Source organism: Apis florea, unplaced genomic scaffold (genome assembly GCF_048593485.1).
Source record: "Apis florea isolate Af1SG1 unplaced genomic scaffold, ASM4859348v1 contig_2492_pilon, whole genome shotgun sequence".
NCBI lineage: Eukaryota > Metazoa > Arthropoda > Insecta > Hymenoptera > Apidae > Apis > Apis florea.
In genome coordinates this window covers 5,804,781-5,827,680 of record NW_028256593.1, presented here as the reverse complement: position 1 = coordinate 5,827,680, position 22,900 = coordinate 5,804,781, and the positions used below count along the sequence as shown (strand labels likewise).

Genomic DNA, 22,900 nt, shown 5'->3' with positions numbered 1-22,900 from the left:
AGGATCAAAGATCTCTTCGAAGGCAACGAGATGGAATAAGAATTGAGGATTAGCGCCATCTCTCGGATATTTTTAAAATGATCCTTTAAAAAAAAATGTCTTTGGTATTCGAGAGATGGCACTGACGGTCATTTCTTACTCTATCTCTATCCTTTTCCCACTATTTTTTCCCGTTTCTTTTCCCGTTTAATTTGCGGCACTCTGAAGATGGCGCTGATTCCACAACTTTTAAAACATATCTATCCTTTTCTCCCCTTATTTCCTCTTTTCTTCGTCTACATTCGAGCTATACAATTTAAGCGCGCGAGAAACGATTCCGGTATCCGATCAATCACGTTTTGTCTCAGTCAGTGCTTGTTATTTTTATAATTCTGGACTAGATGGCGTGAAAATACATTGGACGATAGGTTCATTTTGTATTTTACCCGTGTAATTACACGTACGATAATAAGACAAATGACTGACTGTTATTTATTTGACCTGTCATTTGAAATAATTACGTGTGATATTTTTGTACTGGAAATTTTATATTTTTTAACGTACAAAATATTTTTTCAAACATTTTACATTTTAAAATCTATGGAGCACACGCACTCAGAATTGTAGAGTAATTGGAAAATTTTTAATCTGTTACGCAAAAGTATAAAAAATTAATTAATATTTTAAACCATACCATTGCATTCTTTATGGCATTATATATAGAACGATTTTGAATTACATTATTAAAACAATAGTTTTAATTATTTTTTTATTTATTTAAACGTCGTAAAGCATAAGTATTCATAAAATTTCTAAGTTAACGCAACTATTTTTGAAACTGATATAACGAAATTTAAAGGTTCGAAAGCTTACGAAACGTGTCCCATCAAACGTATATGAAGTTTTCTAAAATTGATCGTCATTTCGACGAATTTTCTGGGGAGTTTATAGCCTCAAAGCCTCGTAAATGAAGTGGTAAAATGAAATTAAGTGGTAGAATTAATAAATGCAATTGATGAAATAGCATGATATCTTACCATTGGACAAAACATCGAAAACAAATTCCCAAGTTCCGACGAAGAGAACGAAATTCTATCTAGAATAGTACGTTTTTTTTTTTTTTAATCTCAACGGTATAATACATTCGTAACTGACACACAGACGACACTTTGTACATTATCGTATAAAAGTTATTTTTACAAACACATTGTTATTCCATTTCACTTCCTATATCATTATTTGTATATATATATATATATATATATATATACACGCATACACACGATTTTTTAACTATAACGTTACTAACAGTGTCGATGGAGTTGAGTCAGCCTTGACAAAAGCGATGGATCAAGAACCGAAAATTTATATGGATGATAATGTAACTCTCCTTAGGCAAATGTATGGAACAAAGATAAAGAATAATAGAGCAAGTTATTCGAAACTATTTCCGATTTAGAAAAAAAAAAAAAAAAAAAAGAAAGAAAATTATCGAACATTAAATATCGAATTTCACCTTGCTATAAAAAATTCATTTGTTTTATTTATACAAAGTTATGCATCGAAGATCAATTAATTTGTATGTACATTTGTATGTACATGATTAAGTTTTTTAAGTAGAAAAGAAAAAAAAAAAATTACCAATAACAAGATTTCGTACAATTTTCTACAACGAAACGAAGAGATTATATAAGAATATATAATTAACCGTAAAAGCAGATATTGGAAAAATTTTTCCAATTTCTCTTAATTTCTCTAATTTAAATTGATTTCTCTGATTTGTTGAAAAAAAAAAAAAAAAAAAAAAAAAAAAAAAAATGATTTTTTTCAGAGAATGCAATCAAGATATTCTTTGCATATGTTACACGGAGGTGTATGACTTTTTGGCGTCAGGCATGATGGATGGCACGGTGAAAATGTACAAGTTGAACAACAGCAGCAACAACAACAACAACAACAACAACGGGACGAACGAAAAGTTGAACGAAAATGAAAAGTTCGTGTTGCGCGATACCGAGATAATACAGATGCCAAGTCCGGTGACGGCGGTTAAACACAGGCCTGTCCGCAAATCTTATCCAATCTCGCGTACCGTCATTGCCACTTGTCAGTGCTATACACCACAATTTCTATTATTTTCTCTGATATAGATAATAAACGGAGGAGGAACACGGATGGAGCTTCGTTTCTTTAAAAAATTCTTCCGAATTCTTCATTCGTTTCTTTCTTTTAATTTATCCATGCTGTTGTTCGTTGATCGTTGCAGATGCGAATGGTTGCGTCAAGTGTTGGCATTATCCGACCAATCAAAGCCTTTACACGATACGGGAGAACAGGCAGGTTCTAGGCTTGGCCTATCACCCTCATCTACCAAAATTCGTAACCTTGGGCAACGATGCGAAGCTCATCATGTACGACGAAGAAACGAAAATGCAAGAGAGAGTGTTTCACGCAAGGTCGGTCGTGTGTTTACAAACATATCTGTTATCTTTGTCGCGCTTACGGTTAAGAAATGGCGATCGTCGACGAAGGAAGGGAATACTTTGTGCGATTGCGCAAAGCGATTGAAATTACGATGAGAAATATTTATCGTACGCGCGATTCCTTGATACATTGGTTCGAGGCCAAAGTTTGTTCGTTTCGAGAGATTTACAAAGCGCAAAGAATTGGAAAGAATCGAAAATTACCTTGATCTCGTTAAACGAGATCGATCGTAATCGATTTCTCGAACAAATCGAGTCGATTAAACCGAATAAATAATCGCTCCGCTTTCAAACATTTTTCTCGTCTCGTTTCCAAAAATCTTTCTGATCCCTTTCTCCTGTGGAAGGGAGGAACATCCAAAACAACGATCCAAAACTTTCTTCCTTCCTCATTATAAAAAACACGTGTTATATATATCACAGACAAGTATTCGCAATTATCGCATAATTTATCGTGCAAATGTAAAAAATCGAAATAACTTTGCTCGATCGATATTTATTTCTGTGAATTATTATCATTATCCAAGATAACGAAAAAGTATTTTCTTTCCTCTCGGAATAATCGAAGCTTACGTTTAAAGTTCTCGATTACGATATTATTATATAGTATATATATATATATATTCCACTTTCCACAATATAAGACCAAGTAATGGCTTGTTTCAACGGATCAAACGGATGTGGCGCGCATTTCAAAACGTAAGTTCGTGTAAAGTTCGTGACGAAGGCACGTAGGCGTAACACGCGCACAGAACGAAAGGAACGACGATTTAGGCAGTATCGTTCTACCATATTTCGCAACGCTCGTTCACATTTATTTTTTAATATTATATTACGAATAATAATTTCGCTAACTTTCTCTCTCTCCCATTTCAATCGATTTCGACCGATTATCGGACAAACTATTCGTTCGAACAGTTTGAAAGATAATAGGCTCAATAGATACAACGGCGAGATATTTAATTTAATTTATCCTTGTTGTTGTTAATATTATTATTATTATTATTATCGTTGTTGTTGTTGTTGTTATTGTTATTGCAGCGAGTCGTTGGAAGTTATGGACGGTCATAAATCCAGAGTGTTCAGCGCGTGTTTCAGACCAAAATCGGCACACGAGTTGATCAGCGGCGGTTGGGACAACACTATTCAATTTTGGGACTCGAGGCAACCGTACGCGTTCAGGCGTATATCGGGCGTGCACATGTGCGGCGATGGACTCGACATAAGCAAGAATGGAAAAGAGGTATTCGAACTCTCGTGTGTGTATTCTCCCATTTTAACGCGTCTTTCGTTCGGGGCAATTTTTCTTCTTCTTCTTCTTCTTCTGGCCGATAAGTCGCAGATCGATTTGACGAAATATTTTTTTACCGACCGTCGATTCTCGTAACGAGTGGGTCAGTTTGATTCGATCGATAAATCGGAAATTAATTTCCTTTTTTACAAATAGATTTTTACCGACCTTCTTTTTTATTTTATGCGCTCTCGATATTTCATCTATGGTGAACGAACAAACGATCGATTATCTTGTTACTTAGTCTTCTTTGGTAAATTTGGTAGACCAACCAACAGATATTATCGCAGAAGAATTTCGAAATTTATTCAACGGAATAGAAATTAATAAAAGTAAGCGTTTCAGCAAAACAAATGAATCGTATCGAAACGAATAAAAAATTGCTCGATATTTCTTTTTGATAATAATAATTAAAAAAAAGAAAAAAATTCCAATCGTTCCTTTCTTTTTTCTTTTTTTTGGTCATCGTGTAATATTAATTATTTGATTAAAAAAAAAAGAAGAAACGCGAGAGAAGTACACAAGACGAGAGGAGAGAAAAATTTTGCGAAATAATTACCCGCGATTAACCAGAAGAATGATTCTATAGCTCTTTTTCAAATGAGAATAAAAAGACGTTGAAAAATGGCAGTATGTATTCTTTGAAAATTTATATAAACATTACACATTTTTCTTCAAACAACAACACTGAATTTTCGTTGCGTATAAATCAATTTTTTTTTCGTCACCATATAATAATAATAATAATAATAATAATAATAATTAAATATAAACGAGTAAACATATTTCGTAATCTTACATTTTCCCCTCCCCCGAATAATCCATTTGTTTTGGATTGTCGATCAAAAAAATTGGTTTATCGAACAAAAATCCATAGTCGTGTATATATATATATATACATACATACATACACGTATATAAAATGTATAAAACGAAAAAAGTGCAATAGCGGTTTGGCAGTGTTTATCGAATTTAAAAAGCAGCTATAGTCTTTCTCCAGTTCAAAAGAAACGTGTCGGAAGCGTGCGATTGTTAATAACACGTCGTCGATTATTTGTAGGTGTACTACGAAAAATTTTAAAATAAAATCCGCGGCCGATGTTATATCGCGCAACGGGGAAAAAAAAAAAAACAAAGAATAACCGACCGTTTCGAAAAACGCTTTAAAACGCTTATCAAATATCGATAATTCTAATTAAATATATCCCATAAATATATTTTCCAAAATTCACCCGAATTCACACTCGCCCTACTTCGCTCCCCGAAACGTTTCAATTTTAACACGCGCGCGAGATCTCGAAAAAAAATCACCACCACGAAATGACGAGAGAAAAAAAAAAAACGATCGAACGTAAGAGAGAAAGGAAAAAAAAAAAGAAAAAGAACCTATTAAAAGAATATATTGCCGATCCAACCCAGGAATCTTGGATGCTTTTTTTCCGTCCTTTTTTTCCTTTTTTTTTTTTTTTTTATTATTATTTTAACAAACAGCTACTGCGAACAGATCTTATCGTGCTCGTGGCAAAAGGAGAATTCCATCCAATTGTGGGACTACGGTAGCGGAAAGCTGCTCGTTTCCTTGGTGCCCGACAGTTATTCCTCCCTTCTCTATTGCGGCAAATACGTGTCGAGCATGTTCATCGCTTGCGGCGGCACGGATATCAATCTCTTCAGGGTGGTCGACTTGCGATCCCACGCCGTGAGTATACATACGCACGAATAAATTTCTCGTTTGCTCGCGATTCTTATATATATATATATATATATATATATATATATATATATATATATATATATATATATATATATGTATGTATGATATATGTGTATATATATACGCGAGGGGGTGGGTGGGGGTGTGTTGTTAAACGCGCGATGATGACGACGATTGTCTCTTCGGCAGACGTTGGCGATGATCAGGAATTTACGAGGCGGCACGTACAGTATGGACATTGGTCCGGTGAATCCGAAACACTTGAAGAAATCTCGATCCATGAGCATTGTGCCGCAGCTCGCGTTCTGCGCTGGCAAAAGGATATACGAGATCGACGCTCAACCGAGTTGATCTTACTCTATCCCAAAGATTAAAAACACTTTTTCCTCGGATCAAATCGAGTCTCCGTTTTATTATTCCTTTCCTTCTCGTCCGTCCGTTAGATTCTCATCGTTTGGATCGAGGCCGAAAAGGGAAAAGAAAAGAAGAAGTTTTTAAATTTTTCTTAATTCTTTCCGAGAAACGGAAATTTCTTGGCGTCGCCGAGACCGGGTTATTGTTATGTATATGTGGAGCGAGCGAGAAACGTTATTACATTTTTTTTTTTTCTTTCTTTCACGTGCGCGCGAGGTTGTACGTTTCGCCATTTTGTGTTTTTTTTTTTTACCGTTTCGAAGGAGAGAGAAAGCGAAGAGAAACGTCGTTATTATATACGTCGAACATCGAGTCGATATGTGAAGCGCAGCATTGGCGATGTAACTTTTTTTTTTTTTTTTTTTTTTTTTTTATTCTAATTCAAGTGTGTTTGTTACAGTTTTTTCGATAACATCCGGATCGTTTCACGCCTCGGATGTTACGCCGAGAGACAACAAACAGCGGTTAGAACGAACGTATCGAGAAATTATTTGCAAAATTATCTCGGTAATAAAATATATTTCTACACACACAGTCGTCGCGGTGCATCTTATCAAAAAACGAGCCTCGCATTCATCATCACCATCATCATCATCATCATCATCACCATCATCATCATCATCACCATCATCATTATCAATCATCATGATCAATATCGGGATTATAGTATAAAATTGGTCGACATGGCTTTGCGAATACAAATAAGAGAATGAACGGTCCGATGATATGTCTAAGAATGACGAACGTTGATATCGAGCCGTGTGTTCCTCATTGTACTTTTTTCGAGCTAGCGATTAACGGTAAAACGTTCGATAGGCGATTATCGTCACTGGTCGAAGGAAAGGACAAAACACGTTTCTAAAGACACGAGAACACGAGATACGATCGAATCGAACAACGAAAAACGAGAGATACGATACGAGAAAGAAATTCGGGTCGCGCGACTATGCTTTACACACGATATACAGAGTGGAAAGACAGTTGAATATATAAACCGATAACGATCGATCGAACGATAGCCAGAACCGATCGAATCGTTCGAACGATTCGAAACGACTCTTCCAAACAGGGAATAATAATAATAATAATAATAATAAAAATAAAAAATAATAATAATAGTAATAGTAATAAAAATAATAATAATAACAGTAGTAATAAAAATAATAATAATAGTAATAATAATAGTAATAATAATAGTAATAATAATAATAATAATAATAATAATAATAATAATAATAGTAATAGTAATAATAATAGTAATAATAATAATAATAGTAATAATAATAATAATAGTAATAATAATAATAATAATAATAATAATAATAATAATAATAGTAATAATAATAATAATAATAATAATAATAATAGAGAGAGAGAGGGTTTTTCGCTACTTTCGTCTCCTCGCATACTGTGCACCATTCCTAATCACATTGTTCGCTCTAAAATACGCTAAAATAGTACAGGTTAACGTTACACGTCGTCGTTCCGAGGTGTTTGTTTATATTATTATTATTATCATATAGAATCTCTGTGTTTCGCATACGCCTCGGTGATCACAACGCGAATGGCAAAAGGAGGAGCCGGAGAGCCAGAATTTGAGCGGGATAGCGGGAGGCCCGGACTTTTCGTTCACAGCCTGACCGAGCCCCACCACCAATGGGCTCCAACTTTTGCGCGACCCAACCCCCGCAAACATCACGTTTGATTCCAAGCCCATTATTAGATCTACGGATGACGACACGTCGTAGGAATAACAGCGTTTTCTTTTTTTTTTTCTTCCTCTTCTTCTTCTTCTTCTTCTTCTTCTTCCTCTTCTTCTTCTTCTTCTTCTTTTTCTTTCGTGTCTTTCTATAGAATTGTTGCATTTCCAGCTTAAAAAATAACGAAGAGCAGGCCAAAGATCACGCGTCTGACGTGTGAGAAGGAACATAAAAACGTTAAAAGGACCTTGAACGTGCCTTATTACAAATATATCTATATACGGTCATATACAATCGTCGACGGTAGGACAAGGCACTTGTATCTTTTCGAATTCTCGATAGAAGACTAATCATCTCGTTCGCAACAAACTATTTACCCATTTATTCGCTATTTTTCCGCTCATCGATCCCACGATTTCGAATATATTTTTTTCATCGCTTTTGAACACGAACGAATTTCCGATTCGATTATCGCGGATATAAAAATCGGAACGAAATTTGCGTGGCAACGATACTCGTTGTTGGGATAAAACGCGATTTTTCAACGCGCGAAGAAAAGTTCATCGTATTATCGTCGTCGTCGTCGTCGTCGTCGTCGTCGTTTCAACACCTTGCCCGTTCGAAGAAATACGCATCGAAAAAATACGGGTGCTCTGTCGTATCGTCGCACAGAAATAGATTACATTCTCGCCGAATAGGGTAAAATTGTACACATCGAAGATGGTGGGAAACAAATCTATACAAATATCCGAGTCCCCGTCGATTCGTCGTCGAGCTCGAACAGGATGATTCTCGTCTCGTTGGCATCGTACAGAGATCACGTGGTTTTCACATTGTGGTCACGACAACATACCCGTGTATTCAGGTACGCGCGCTCGAATTCGAGAGAGGGGAAGGGAGAGAGAGAGAAAGAGAGAGTTGAAGAGAGAGGAGAAAGAGAGAGAGAGAGAGAGAAAGAGAACCAAATCGATAAACGTTTCTTCTTCTTCTTCTTCTTTTTCGTCTTCTTCGTCTTCGTCTTATTCCTCTTCTTCTTCTTCTTCTTCTTCTTCTTCTTCTTCTCTCTTCGTTTTATTTTTTTTTTTTTATTTTACATCGTGTTATAAACCGGACTGCTGTGCCTAGGCCTGACCTGCAGCCTGGCGAGAGGATGCGTCCTGCCGTGTTGTTGTTGTTGTTTCTTGCTACCCGTGGACCCGGTTCCCGCGGATGGGACCGGTGGCCTGCCTGGTGCTTCCGGCGCCGTTTCACCGAACAACGGTGACGACGAGGAGGACGAGGACGAGGACGAATGATTATTGATCAGGATCGGTGCCGATCTTCTGCTATACTCGGCCGTGATTCTCGACGACTTGCCGTGTCGTTGTTGTTGTTGTTGTTGTTGTTGTTGCGATTGCTGCGAATCGATCGACTCCCAATCCTTGTCTCTGTGCATCCGCAATTGGATCTCGGTCGATTTTCTCGAATCTGATTTACCGACCTCGTATTTACCGACCAGAACCCTTACCGACCGGTCTTCCGAATTCTCCTGCTGCGTATCCGCGCTCTCTTTCCCTCCTCCTCCTCCTCCTCCTCCTGTCCCCTTCTCCTTCTCTTTGGTTTCGGGCGGAGCCTGAATCTTGGATTCGTCGTGCGGGATAACAGGTGACGAGGGCAAGCTTCGAATCTTCGCGTCCCTTTTCGCGCCTCGACCACCACCGCCGCTACTACCACCACCACTACTACTACTACTACCACTACCACTACCACCACCACCACCACCACCACCACTACCACCACTACCGCAATTGCTACCACTACTACCACCGATCACGACCATCGACGACGACGAGGACGAGGACGACGGATACGATACGATCGGGGAGGAATCGTTCTCGAAACTGTTGCCGCTCTCCGGACTCTTCTCTAATTTGCTCGATTTCGCCTCGAACTCCTTCTTCAGATTCTTCACGAGGCCGGAGATGGTGGTCGTCGCGGTGGGGACGGCGGTGGTGACGGCGATGGCCGCGACGTTGGCAGGATTGGTTCGCGGGTACTCGGTGGTCTCGACGGGCGAGTCGTCGACGGACAGGCAACGTTGTTTGTTGAACATCGACTTCTGGTGACTATTGGTGGTAGTGTTGGTGTTGTTGTTGTTGCTGTTCAGATTCTCGAGAACCATCTTGTGATGCTTGACGGAAGGGCATTGAGTGGTGTTGACCACGCAGGGGCTCGACGACGTCTCGCTCTCCGACCTGCACGATCTCAACGACGAGGGTAGATCCGAGTCCGAGGAGAGGGAGGAAGGTGCCGGGGCGCTGGTCGACAATCTTCCAACTTGACGGATCATCGAAGAGGAGGAGGAGGAGGAGGAGGAGGAGGACGAAGGCGAGATATCGATCCCCCTCGCGGGGCTGGGACAATTTCTAACTACGACCAACGGGTCCACCATAATCTTCGAGTTGGTTCGATGATTATTGCCGTTGTTATAACCGGGCGAGGAATCCCTTCTGCGGGGAGGCGTCGGGGACGCCGCGTGATGCAAAAGTACAGGAGGATTGTACGATTCCTCCTCGGCCCCGTCCGAATTTTGCGTGCACACGCGTTTCACGCTGCTCGACGACGCGTTACCCTCCTCGAGCTTCTGCTTCGTACGTTTCACGGTACCCGGATGCCAAGGTATATCCTCCTTGTCGTACGGGAAGAGGCCGCTGGAGCCGAGGAGGTCGGACGGCCGCATGTCGTACGAGCCCCACGAGCTGTTCCTCGATGGTAACGTGGCCCAGGAACTGTGCACCGAGTTGTTGTTCTCGAGGACCACGGCGCTGTCGTAACTGCTCCAGGAGCTCTGCCTGCTCGGCGAGTCCCTCGTCGTCGTCGTCGCCGCCGCCGTTACACCGCTCGCCTGCTCCCCTTGCCTCTCCTCCCGCTCGAACACTCGATCCACGTGCGCGCTGAACGGATCCCCACCTTCTCTCTTGCTCCTTCGCGGCAACGTCGTCGTCGTAGTAGCGGTACTCGTCGTCGTCGTCGTCGTCGTCGTCGTCGTTGTCGTCGTCACGATACATTCGCTCGCTTCTCCGTTCGTCTTAACGTCACCACTACCACCACCACCATCGTCACCACTACCACCACTACCACCAACACTACCGTCGGTCCAGACTAGACACTCGCCGTTGTTTCCTCGATTCTCGTCCGTTCTTCTCCTCGAGTCTCGAGAATGATCCCACGCCGCGGCGTGGTTTTGCTTCGCGTTTACCGTTATCGACGTTTCCGACGATGACGACGACGACGACGACGAAGAGGAAGACGAAGACGAAGATAAGGAGGATATATTTTGCTGGGCCACGAAGCCGTTCTCGTTCACGGAAGCGGTACTCGATGCGTGAGTAGTTGCCTTCCGTACCGGCTGCTCCTCCGGATCCGAGCTCGGCGAGGACGGTTTGCTGCTCACCGCCTCGAACTGATTGGTCAGATTCAACACCAGCCCTTTCCTCCGCTGCCCGCTCCGCTGCTCTGACTCGAGCTCGTTTACCCGGTCCTTCACGTTCCTGCCAGCCCCCCCCGTCGCCCTGTCCGGGGCCGGGAGTGGGGGCGGAGGGAGGGGCCCCGGCAGGTGGACGATCTTGTTCTGCGACACGCTGTACGATTGCCCGTTGTCGCACGGCATCAAAACGTTCCTCCCCTCCTGCGACCCCGCCGCGCCACCTTTCCGACCCCCACCCATCCTCGACCGAAGAAGATCCTCCCTGGTCACCTCCGCGCTCCCTCCTCCCGCCTTGTCGATGCTCTCCAGCGACTGCGAGAGAGGAACTGCGAACAAACGAACAGGGATAGAGATACACGCGTACTACACACACATGTGTATACAAAGGTATACGCAAACACGTATAGCATCGAGCAGCGGATCGTTGTTTGTAATTTTTGAACGACAAGAGCAACGTACGTACCAGAGGGCAGCATGGTCTCGGAAATTTTCACGTTCGGCGACCAACTTTTCGGCCTTTGCCCGCTCTTTTTCAACTCGGATCCCGAGAACTCGACACCCCGCAACCCGTCCTCCTCCTCGCCCGGGTTCCCGGACTTCTCCTCCTTCTTCAACGTTCGACCGTCCTTGGGCGAGGTGGGCGATTTCAAGTTGGTGTCCGACTTGGATCTCTGGAGCTTCTCCTTGTTCTTCATCGCGTCCAATATACCCTGATACGTCTCCAATTGAAGGAGGAAGCTGTTGTTCGGTTTGATGCAGTTCCGCTTCTCCTTCACGTGTTTCCACGCCTGGGAAAAATCCCAATTGTACGCCTTCATCGCGTACGCGATCACGACCGAGGCAGACCTCGACACCCCCATCTTGCAATGGACCAACACCTTCGACCCCTCCTTCTTCGCCTTCGTGATGTATTTGAACGTGTCGTCCCAATGCTTCAACAGGTCCGTCTTCTCGTCGTCGTACACGCGCACGTTCAAATACGTGAACATCCCGGGGAAAAAATTGTCGATCTCCCGTGTCACGTTCAATATGTGCCTCACCCTGGGGGCAACAATCCATCCACCAGTTTTCTTTTCTTTTCTTTCTTTTCCATATTATAATAATAATAATAATAATAATAATGTAGGTAAAACAGGAGGAGGGGGAGGGGGGAGGGGAGGGGGGAACGAAGAACTTACCCGTTCTTCTGGAGCTCCTCCAAGTTGCTCGCGTTCCACTCGCTCCCCAGGTAAACGTGGTCGAATATCTCGGTCGGGGCGTCCATCTGGCCGAGAATGGTGAGCATCTCCTGATCGATGAACGGTTTAAACTCACCGAGATCCATGTCGAGGTCCTCCTCGAGACGGCCTCGAATATACTTGGAGGTAACCTCGTCCAGATCCACGGACATCATGATCTCCTTCAACGTCGATCGGATCACCCGCTCGGTCTCGTCCCTTTCTCTGGGTCTGCCGTGCGTCACAACAAACGAACGTTAATCGCGAATAATTTTTTTGTCCCGAAACTGTTCTATCGTTGTTCCCTCTATTCGCGAGCGTATAAAGCCGTTTGTTTGGCAAACGGCCAAGTTAAATTCCCACCGAAACCCAGCTGTTCTCCGTTTCCGGACCGATCCTCCCGATATGTCTATCCAACGTGTTTACGAATAGCGAGAGAGAAGAGAAAAACATGGACACGTGTCGTTTAATTGCGAATATTCTTCTCCTTTTTGCCATATATATATTTAAGTATTTCACTAAGTCATTAAAAGTATATATATATGAGAAAGGAAGGAAATAAAAGCCAGAAAATAAAATTAATATATATATATATATATATATATATATATATATATATATATATAGTTATTTTAACGTGTTTACGAATAGCGAATAGAGAAAAAGATGGACACGTGTCGTTTAATCGGAATACTCTTCTCCTTTTTGCCATATATATGAGGCACTTCAATAAGTAATTACTTAAACTAACTCTATATATATGTATTCAAGTTATTACTTACTTATTGAAATGCATAAATAAATAATTTATTCGTAGCTATTAGTCGATCCGTGTAATGATCTCGGCATTATATTCGATTGTTGTTATTATTATTAAATACGTTTCGAGCGATAAATTATGGAAGCGAATTTTACCACTCGAAAAGCGTTAAATTTTGGCAGATATAAGGGCTTACTTGGTGCGTACGCTGTCCGGCGACGGTGGTCTCCGAGATTCCAAGTTGTCCATAGCATGCCACTCGTTGAGACACGAGCGATCGCTCTCGATTCGTTGCTCATAGTAACTGACCCAGTCGTGCGACAGCCCACCTAGGAAGTAGTTTTGCTCGCGCGCCTTGCTCGACACTTTGTGCAACGTCTGCAAGGCCGACCTGTACACAATTTTCGCACCACGTTTCAAAATTCCATTCCAGCACGTGTTCCCCGAGTGCGAGTAAATAAATATATGTCGTCGTTTACGTTTATTTTTATCGCGACCACGAGTTTTTTTGAAGAGAGAGAGAGAGAGAGAGAGAGAAAAGAAGGAATGATCGATGGATCGATGTTTATATAATATATTCGAAGCGTTATTATCGAAAATATTCGAAGGAGTTGGTTAAAGGATTTCTTTCTATCTAGGAATAAGTAAATCGTTTCCGTTTCCACGACCAACAGGAAATATCACCTCGTTCGCGGTGGTTTCAACGGAAACAAATTGGACCAAAGTTATTTCTCGGTTTAATGCTCGTGGAGAAAAAAATAAGTTGGAAAATAGGATGGAAGGAACGGAGGTTACTATTAAGTGAATAGGTAGTGGTTTATCGTAACGAGGTAAAATTCCACAAACTCGAATAATTATATGTAAAAAGATAAATATGGTCAAAATTAATCTTATAACGATTCACGTTCGATTAAATTAAATGGGGTTCGATTCAATTAATATTCTTACGAAAAACGTGGTTAAACGTGGAGGATAAATTAAAAATTTAGAAATTCAATACAATTTCGATAATTGTTAAATTCCAAAAAAATCCCATAATTAATAATATCGATCTAGAAGATTAAAAAAAAGGAATAAAACCAATGACGCGAATAATATCCTACGATTTAATTAAACATACCGATTTAATTCAACATGGATACAAAATTCATACAACGTTCAATCGTTCAAGCGTGAACAGGATTGAAAGAAAAAAAAAGTATCGTGGAAGTTCTCTCGCTTGAACTTTTGCAAAAATTTGGAAAAAACTTTGTCGCTCGAATAAAAAGTTGGAAGTTGGACGAAAAATGTTCAGTTCGAATTTCCCCGAATATTTCGTCGATCGGGCGAATCCGCCGTGGCCATATAAACGTTTATCGCGGAGAGAAAAGAAAGAAAGAAAAAAAAAAAAAAAATCCTTGGAACGCGAATCGATCTTTTACGGTAAAAACCGAGGCGAACCAGAACGATTTACCTTTCGTTCCGTGCGTTCGCTCCTAGTTTACGCGTTTCTCACACTGGCCGTGTAAAAAAAAAGGTAAGGAGAAAACGATCGGTGGAGAATTGCCGCGGAATGCAACCCCGTGTAACAACGTATCGACGATTCTCTTTAGATCCCCATCAGGGGAACTTTAACGATAAAATACCCGAGACGCTGTTCTTTCTCCACGCTATACAAAGATCATTAACCGATCGACCGTGGATTCGTTCGCTTCCTCCTTCTTCTTCTTCTTCTTCTTCTCCTTCTTCTTTATTTTATTACGCCCTAACCGTTTCTGCGCTCCCCCCCTCTTTTTTTCTACGCGATAATAAAAGTAAGAGGAAGGCGATTCTTATCTTTTTCTTTTAAAATTGTGTCGCGATGTAACCGTCGTGTAGAGCAAAAAAAGGAAATTCACGAGGCAAGGATATTTAAGAGAGAAATTTAAGAGGAACATCGTGATGTAACATCGTGATCACGTTATTCGATGGTATATAAAGTTCTTAGGTAACGATGAAGTAACTTTTCGAGAACAACCGCTTCGAGCGATCGAAAGTCAATCGATCGTGATTCGCTTTGAGCGTCGTAAGAGCAATTCCGTCACGTTCGTCGCAAATATCTCGAGCAGGCTCTGGCCATATTTGAGATCGAATTAAAATCTCCCGCTAAAAATCCACCGATATCTCTCTCTCTCTCTCTCTCTCTCTCTGTTAATAATCGATTCAGCAAAATCGAATATTCGATCGAATAACTCGTGTTCCGTACGCGTTTCGAATAATACTTTCGAGTGAAATGTTCGAGTGCACAAACGTTTTTTTACTCGTACATAACTCGAAGCCTTAAATCTTAGTATCGAAATGTTTCATAATATAAATTCTACAATTGCCGAGATACCAGCATCATGGATTCGTAGAAACGATCGATCGATTTTTATCGCGTATATTTCACTTTTCTTCTTTAAATTTTCTGACTCCTTCTCGAAGGGGACCTAAATTACCTTTAATCGAAGGCCTAAAGTTAAAATGGAACGTAGCCTGATCTTTCCTACTGTGCCAATTGCCTCGGAAAGAAACGAGGCGAAATAGCGATATTTTCGAAACGTGTTCCTCGAATACGAAAAATAGGAGTCGTATATACACGGTGAAAAGTTTAGTTTATCTAAGAGATAAGATACCGACGCTCCTCGGTGTAGAATAGTCCTTTCCAACTTCTACTTCGTTCGCGGTGATTAGATAAATCCGTTTCCGGGTTTTTGAGGCCGCGAACCGAAGGGGCGAGGGAACGACAATGTCAACAGTGTACAGTGCCTTTTGCATAACGGGCAACGATCATCTCGCCGCCGACCGAGCCGTATTTATAATTAAACATTTTACGTAACGCGTTCACATTTAACCGAGTACCGATTCCCTCGATCGAGTCCTGGTTCACCATCCACCGATGCCAATTACCCAACGATCTCGAACCTAATTCTCCCCTCTCCTTAAGCTTGTAACAGGGATAAACGAAAATATACGTTACGAATACTAGAAAAAAAAAAAAAAAAAAAAAAAAGAATAATTTACATTTCAATGTTTCGTTTTAACGTGTTAAATTTTTTTTTACGACTATTTAGGAAATTGAATTACAAGGTTATGCAATTTCTGTTTCCTGTTTTCTATGTGCAAGGGATATATGTATATATATATATATATACGTACGAATGCTCGTTTATGATTCTACGTATTGTAAATTTAACGATGAATGTAATTAAAGAAAGTATATTCGTACATTAATACGTCGCGTGTTTGTGAGTAAATGAAAATAACGTTTTTAAATAATTAAGTTCGACGGGATAACGACGCGAAGATATGCTCCCTTAAAATGATAAAAAGAAGAAAGAAAGAAATTACGATACAACGAACCAACGAATCATTTACAGACGACAAAAAAAAAATTTCTTTTATTCGTGGAAAGAAATGGAAAATACGCGATTTCTTCTCGACGGATCCAATATCCAATAAATTTCCAATTTTGTTGGCGACTCGACTATCTTTCCACGTGTTCGCGTACGAATTGTCGTGGAGAAAGGAAGGGCGGCGAATCGGCGCTCGAGGACACGAATCAACCGAGTCGATGTTCCAACAATTTTGCGCAACGGGCGAGGAGAAGAGCGCGAGAGATACTGAGGCTCGAGGCGTAGCATCGTAATTATAATGAGTCGCGTCATCGGCTGCTCCTAAATGGAACGGTCGATGAGGCAAGCAATGACGATTCGATCGATCGATCTTAACCTGTTAGTAACCGCTCCTTCACAAATGTTTCCAATATTTGCTTTCGATTCGAGTTCTCGAGGGGACGAAATGGACGAAAATTCGTTGGAAATAATCCTCGTTCCGAAATAAAAAGTTTCACGGTTAAGAAGAAAAGAGAGCGATAATTTTTATTCGGCGATTCCACGTGGCGAGGCGGGATAGATAATAGGTTCTTTCTTCCTCTTCTCCCCTCTCCTCCCGGAAGAAGCGTCGAATTTGTCCGTTGGCTAGCTGCCAACCAGCCAGCCGCCAGCCAGCCAGCCAGCCGGCGCGAAAAAGAAAGAGAAAGTGGATGACAAGGGACAAAGAATATCGGAAGAACGGCACACGAATCGCGTCCACGCCACCGGTGAAACGACCGAGGAACGAACCAACGATCCCCCGAGAATAAAAATAACAAAAGCGAACGGAGAAAGAGAGAGACAGAGAGAGGGAGCGTGGTGGGGGCCGCGCGAAACCTCTTACTTATTGTTAGAAGCGCGCTCGAACGACGCAGTTATACCACCACCACCACCACCGTCGTGTTTTACACAGTTTCGTTCCAATTACGCGCGTTCTTAAATACAAAATGTGTACAGTTTTTTTTTTCCTCTCCTCCTCTCCCCTCCCTCTCACGTTCGAATCCGAGATATAGAAACGAATTCCGAACGCGGCGCGAGAAATACCTTACCTGCCAGTTTTGATCAGATCGGCGAAGAATTTGCTCCTGATCCCGAGGTTTCCGAAAATCCGGAGGATCCACGGCAACGCGAAGAGAACGGTCACGTAAACGGAAGCGCGTGTAATCATGTTTTCCTCTCGCGCTTGCGTATCCAACCTTGGGAGTTATTCTCGTCAAGGTCATCGGATCACCCCGCCTACCCTTTTTCGATCTAGTCTAAAAACGCCTAGTCCTCCCCTCTCCCCCGTCAGATTATATCCGCTCCACTCTCGTTCGTTTCGATCAAAAACGATCCACTCCACTTTTCTCGTTCCGAACTTTCTTCCGTTCGTCGAACTCGTCACAGACACGCACACACACACACACGCGCGCGCCCGTGTTTCTTGTCCAGTGTTTCTTCTTCGATTCAGAAATCGCGTATAATATTTATAAAACGGCGTTTAAAACAGAGTAGATAGATTGGCGAGAAGAATACGATCTCGTACGTATCTGGCAAATAAATAAATCGGAATAAATAATAGTCAATACGCGTAGGACAGAGTTGGCCCGAGTGACGAACGAGTAAGTCGGGCCATATTTAGCCGACACTTTTTCAACCGTGCAAAATCGTCTCCTCGTCGTGTCATCACCGCGTAGGCGGAAACGGGAGAAAGGAGGATCGGTCTCCTCTTCCGTCTCGAACAAAGTGGATCTTGACCTGGCCCAACTTTTATTACCGCCCCTCTCTTCAAAGTATCGCGTGTATATATATATATATGTACGTATATTCGCTCGCCTTCGCCTATTCTCTACTTTATCTACGGAGGGAAAAGAAAAAAAAAAAACACTAACGCGTTTTACTTGTCGCGTTTTACCGTGACGTGGGAACCGTCGTAAAACCTATTATCTCGCGTACTTGTTTACGTGTACGCGATTTAAGATTCGAACACTAGTATTTTTTTATATCCTATTAATGGATATTTTCGAGAAAGAGAAAAATTTACGATTCCTTTTGTTTCACGTGTATGCGCGTAAACAATATTCGTGGCACGATTACAATTTCCACGTTGCGCGACGCTTCGACTTCGAAATAAGGCCGACGTAAAGTGTATCGGTGATACACTTTTGATAAAAATCGTGATACTTGGAACCAAATATTTTTTTTTTTTTTAAAGAAATGTTACGACCTTTACACATCGGTCTCGCGACGAGAAGACTCGCTTCTTCGAAGTCTATTTGCGTACTAACGAATCGCCTCACCGATGTTAGATCCGCGTTGAACCGCGTTCAAAAAGTAGTTTCTCTTTTCGAATCTGAAAGTTACTTTCTTTCTCGGCTTCTTGCCCACCATCTTAGATGTTCGCCTCTATTTCGTCGTAATAAGTACGTGCTTATTACTTGTTCCTTGCTCGTGTCGTTAACCCTTCTCCTTTATTTATTCCTTCTTCTTATTTATAATCGGCGACCAAATCGTTAATCGAATATCGCGACGAAAAGAAAGGAAAGAGAGAGAGAGAGAGAGAGAGAGAGAGAGAGAGAGAGAGAGAGAAAGATAAAACGTTCGCTCGAGCGAGGATCATAGAACGAACTGTTTTGGGATCGTCGAAGAAACAATGGAGATCTGTTTGACGAGGTAGATGCACCACAGGATACACCTGCGTACCGTGTTTTGCGTTTGTGCAATCCTCGAGGCGACGGTGAGTCATTTTACAAGCACGCGTATATACGGTATACTTTGAACTTATTCAACCTGCGTTACCCACCGATCCTCTACGCGAAATAACGGATGAATCGTCGCCGGTGAGAAGCGCGTGCGCTGTGACTCTTGTCCTCTCTCTCTCTCTCTGTCTCTGTCTCGTCCACTGTAGACGAGAGACGTTATTTTTACTATTCGATTCGCGATCGGTTATCGCGTTCGTTTACTCGAAAGGGAAAGTTTTGCTCGACGACGCGTGAATATCTCGATTTCGTGGGTCTCGACCTTGGTCTCGATTCTCTTTCCTCCTCGTTCTTCTCTTTGGCTCTTCCCGCTCTTTCGAACTAGGTTGAACACGTTGCGATTGGAAATATCTCTCTCTCTCTCGCTCGCTCGCTCGCTCGCTCGCTCGCTCTCGCTCTCTGGTATAATCTGGTTTCGAAGATAAAATTTGAAAGGGAGATTAAAGTCGGGTCGAAAAAAGAAGAAAAGAAGAAAGGGGGGGGGGGGAAATAACGATCCTTTTGTTTCGTGCGGACGGACGATTTACGTCACGAATACCACGGTTTGATACTTGCAAAAGAGATTACCGGATGAAATCGTTGGATCGTTCGAGGTGCAACGACGTTGGCCAAGAATATGCGCTATGAATAAAAGTTCGGTCGACGATAATAGAATGCAAAGTCGTCGAACGAACGAACGAACGAACGTTTTTATTCGCGAATATCCTCTCTCTGAGAAGAACACCGGCCGGTCCAAAGTTTTCCACTACGATACGTCCCAATTTCATCCGATCCGTGATATGTATGAGTAGGGGGGGGGGAGAGAAGAGGGGGGGGAGGAGGAGGAAAGAAAAAGAAGTTCTATTCTTCGAATGAAATTTGAATATTTCATTCTACGAACGCTTATAACGAGTACACGCTTTTATATACGACGAGCGAGTTTACTCTTTCTTTCAAATTTCCTAATCGATACACATTAATATTTATGAGTGTTATAAAAAAGAAGAAGAAGAGAGAGAAAAAAAGTTATATCAAACAGCGATTAATTATACTCGATTAATTACGATTATCGGCAAACTGGTTATTTCCACGCTCGGTGGCTTTCGCGTATCTGTTTTATCTTTTCAATTAAAACGTAATAAAAAACCGTTACATTAGAGTTTCTTTTCTTTTCTTTTCTTCTCTTTTCTTTTTAACAATCTCCGATCGTACCACACCTGTGAATCCTCGGGTTTCGACGATATTCGATAATCCTCGCGTCGCAATCGCAAACTTGGCCGACTCGAAACTAATGCCAACAACTCTGTTCCTGCCTATTTATCGATTTTCCACAAACGCTCGATGAATCCGAAGGAATTTTACGACACGTCGTTACAAATGACGACAATGATGACCGTTAAATTCAAACGCGCTTGAATCGTCAGAGAGAGAGAGAGAGAGAGAGAGAGAGAGAGAGAGAGAGAGAGAGAGAGAGAGAGAGAGGAGAATAGCCGATAAATGAAAAAAGTTCACAAAGACAATTCATGACGCGCCTCGATCGAGTGAATATCTCTTCGCGGCATAGGATAATTATTTCGTGTTATTTATACGAACGAGCGATACACGAATCGAACAAATAAAACGGATAAAGTTGGGGAAAGGGCAACTTCGCACGGTACGGGCTAGTACCCGTGGAGCCGAAAGTGGAATAAATAAGTGGGAATAATATAACGCTTCGTTTTGCTTGCCGAATCGGTAAACAAGGTAGGATAATAATAATACCGACCGAGTTCCGAAACGTATTTCGCCAGCGGAGAGGTTTACGGGCGGCGGCCGTAAGGCAAAAGTGGAACGATCGTTGGGGGCCAGAAATAATCGTGGCGGCCCGTTTGTTGGAAGAAGCGTGAAAGTCGTCCGCGATCGAGTCGGTCGGCCGTTCCCGATCGACGCTCGGTTTACACAATGGGTAACGGGTCGTTGCGCTTTCGCGTTCCGTGATAACCCTCTTATCGAAAGTGAACCGCGCCCCGCTTTCGAAAATCGAGCCAATAAGAATTTTTTATCATTTTCCTTTTCCTTTTCTTTCTTCTTTCTTCTCTTATCGCGTACAACGCGTATAACGTACGAGTTCGAGGAGAGAGAGAGAGAGAGAGAGAGAGAGAGAGAGAGAGAGAGAGAGAGAGAGAGAGAGAAGAAAGCGTGGAGATGGAAAGGTTTGGTTGCAGAGGCTGTTCTACCGGATCATCCGGTGTAATGATCCGCGAATGGATCTGGATCGTGACGATGCGACTTACTCGCGGTTATTCCGCGAACCAGAACGATTCCTCGTCTCGCGCGTCTATGCCTTCCAACCTGTTCTACGCCGTAGTCGCAACGGTGAAAGGAATGGAACCGATTATGTGGTATAGCGTGACGCGCGCATAGGAGCGCGGCGAGAACAGCTGGTGACATCGAGCTGCTCGCTCCACGGAATCGGGCTCCATCGACTCGTTCGAAAAGTAATCGATTAAGAATTTCGAATAAACCCGTTTCGAGAAATTACTCGTTAAATTGCGTCGAACAACGTTTATTCGTAACTGTTACGGTTTTCGCGTTATTTATCACGATATTGAACGATAAATTATAATTCAAGTAACCTTATTCGTAACTTTGATTCCATTCAATTTTTTTAGACAAATAACAATGTTGCGTGCACAGGAAATTTCAATCGAATCCGAAAAAGGAAAATTAACTCGATAATGAAACGTTGGTACGGATCATGGATGGAAGAGGGGCGTCGATTCATCCTGGTTTTCATCGGCTGTCGTTATCACTCGGTTCCATATTATTTCCGATAATACGGCAACCTGTTGTTATCCAGCGTTCACCGCCCCTCTTTGATACGCGGAAAATCCAATCCAATCAACCAACGATCAATCTCTCAATTGTTGTTAAAGCATTTCGATTTCTCACAGGTTCCACGACCATATATATATATATATATATATATTGGTCGGAAAGTAATTTCGTTTTTTGACACGAGTGTCGCTAGTCGAACGTTTCTCCAGCCAACTTCACTCTAAACCGTGTTGTTATCATATACTTCGAGAGTTGGCATTTCACGGTTCATTTATAAGAAAAATTCGTTTGATCACGTACTGTTGTGTTTCTCGCGCATCGCGACAACAAAGATGCAAAACCGAAAGAGCATATTTTCGGCATATTTTACTTTTTTATTATCGAAAAGGTAAGACACGAGTGTCGCTAGTCGAACGTTTCTCCAAGCCAACTTCACTGTAAACCGTGTTGTTATATATTTCGAGAGTTGGCATTTCACGGTTCATTTATAAGAAAAATTTTCCTTTTTGTTGTTGTGTTTCTCGCGCATACATTGATGAACAAAGACCAAAAAAAGGTGCGTTTTCGACACATTTCACTTTTTTATTATCGAAAAGATAAAAACGCTGTTGAAGCGAGAAAAAAGTCACGCGAAATCTACGGAGAAGGTGTAATAACGGTAATAACCAGCGTCGAAACTGGTTTTAAAAATTTCGTTCCGACAATTTCCACGTTAAAGATGCTTCCACGTTCGGAGGAGACTAGAAATTACTACGAGATCCAATTTGTCCAATTCGGCCAGTCCAATTTCACAGATCGCGACTTGGTGTTTCATTGCCACGAAAAAAAAACTTAAAAATTACTTTACCATACATACACGTTACGACGACGCATAGGAGGAGAGAGATTTCTCTGGCAAAAAGTGAAAACGCGCGCGTCCAGATCGAGGTGAATGCCGCCGCTCGACACCGGAAGGAGCGGAGCGTTGTACG

The 22,900-nt window shown here is 41.9% G+C and overlaps 2 protein-coding genes across 6 annotated transcripts in view; one reads left to right on the top strand and one right to left on the bottom strand.

The window, feature by feature from the left end:
• The first annotated feature begins 405 nt into the window (after positions 1–405).
• Positions 406–5,864, top strand: LOC147657968 (striatin homolog). 2 transcript variants are annotated; one of them, XM_086905704.1, is made up of 8 exons: positions 406–640; positions 839–1,083; positions 1,291–1,380; positions 1,811–2,085; positions 2,246–2,435; positions 3,504–3,705; positions 5,258–5,452; positions 5,657–5,864. In XM_086905704.1, the coding sequence occupies exons 3-8, from the start codon at positions 1,325–1,327 to the stop codon at positions 5,816–5,818; spliced, it is 1,080 nt and encodes a 359-aa protein (XP_086761830.1). In that variant the 5' UTR covers positions 406–640; positions 839–1,083; positions 1,291–1,324; the 3' UTR covers positions 5,819–5,864. The 2 variants fall into 2 exon arrangements, with proteins under 2 accessions (XP_086761830.1, XP_086761831.1); XM_086905705.1 differs by lacking the exon at positions 1,291–1,380 and having other exon boundaries at positions 411–640.
• Positions 5,865–7,640: 1,776 nt separating this feature from the next.
• The window catches only part of ssh (Protein phosphatase Slingshot), a 43,880-nt gene continuing 28,620 nt past the window's right edge, over positions 7,641–22,900 (bottom strand). For 2 of the 4 annotated variants that reach the window (XM_086905693.1, XM_086905694.1), the window contains 4 exons: positions 13,221–13,415; positions 12,226–12,495; positions 11,511–12,088; positions 7,641–11,373 (listed from right to left, as the gene is read on the bottom strand). In XM_086905693.1, coding sequence (XP_086761819.1) covers positions 8,672–11,373; positions 11,511–12,088; positions 12,226–12,495; positions 13,221–13,415 — 3,745 coding nt within the window. In that variant the 3' untranslated portion in view covers positions 7,641–8,671. Of the gene's footprint in view, positions 11,374–11,510; positions 12,089–12,225; positions 12,496–13,220; positions 13,416–15,480; positions 15,969–17,444; positions 17,668–22,900 lie in introns of those variants that run through there. The other 2 variants (XM_086905695.1, XM_086905696.1) reach the window with 2 other exon arrangements.

Coding starts and splice junctions, on each gene's coding strand:
- LOC147657968 (XM_086905704.1), top strand. CDS start 1,325: ATGGATCAAGAACCGAAAATTTATATGGATGATAATGTAACTCTCCTT. Junction 3,706..5,257: donor TAAGCAAGAATGGAAAAGAG/GTATTCGAACTC, acceptor TACTGCGAACAG/ATCTTATCGTGCTCGTGGCA. Junction 5,453..5,656: donor TCGACTTGCGATCCCACGCC/GTGAGTATACAT, acceptor TCTCTTCGGCAG/ACGTTGGCGATGATCAGGAA.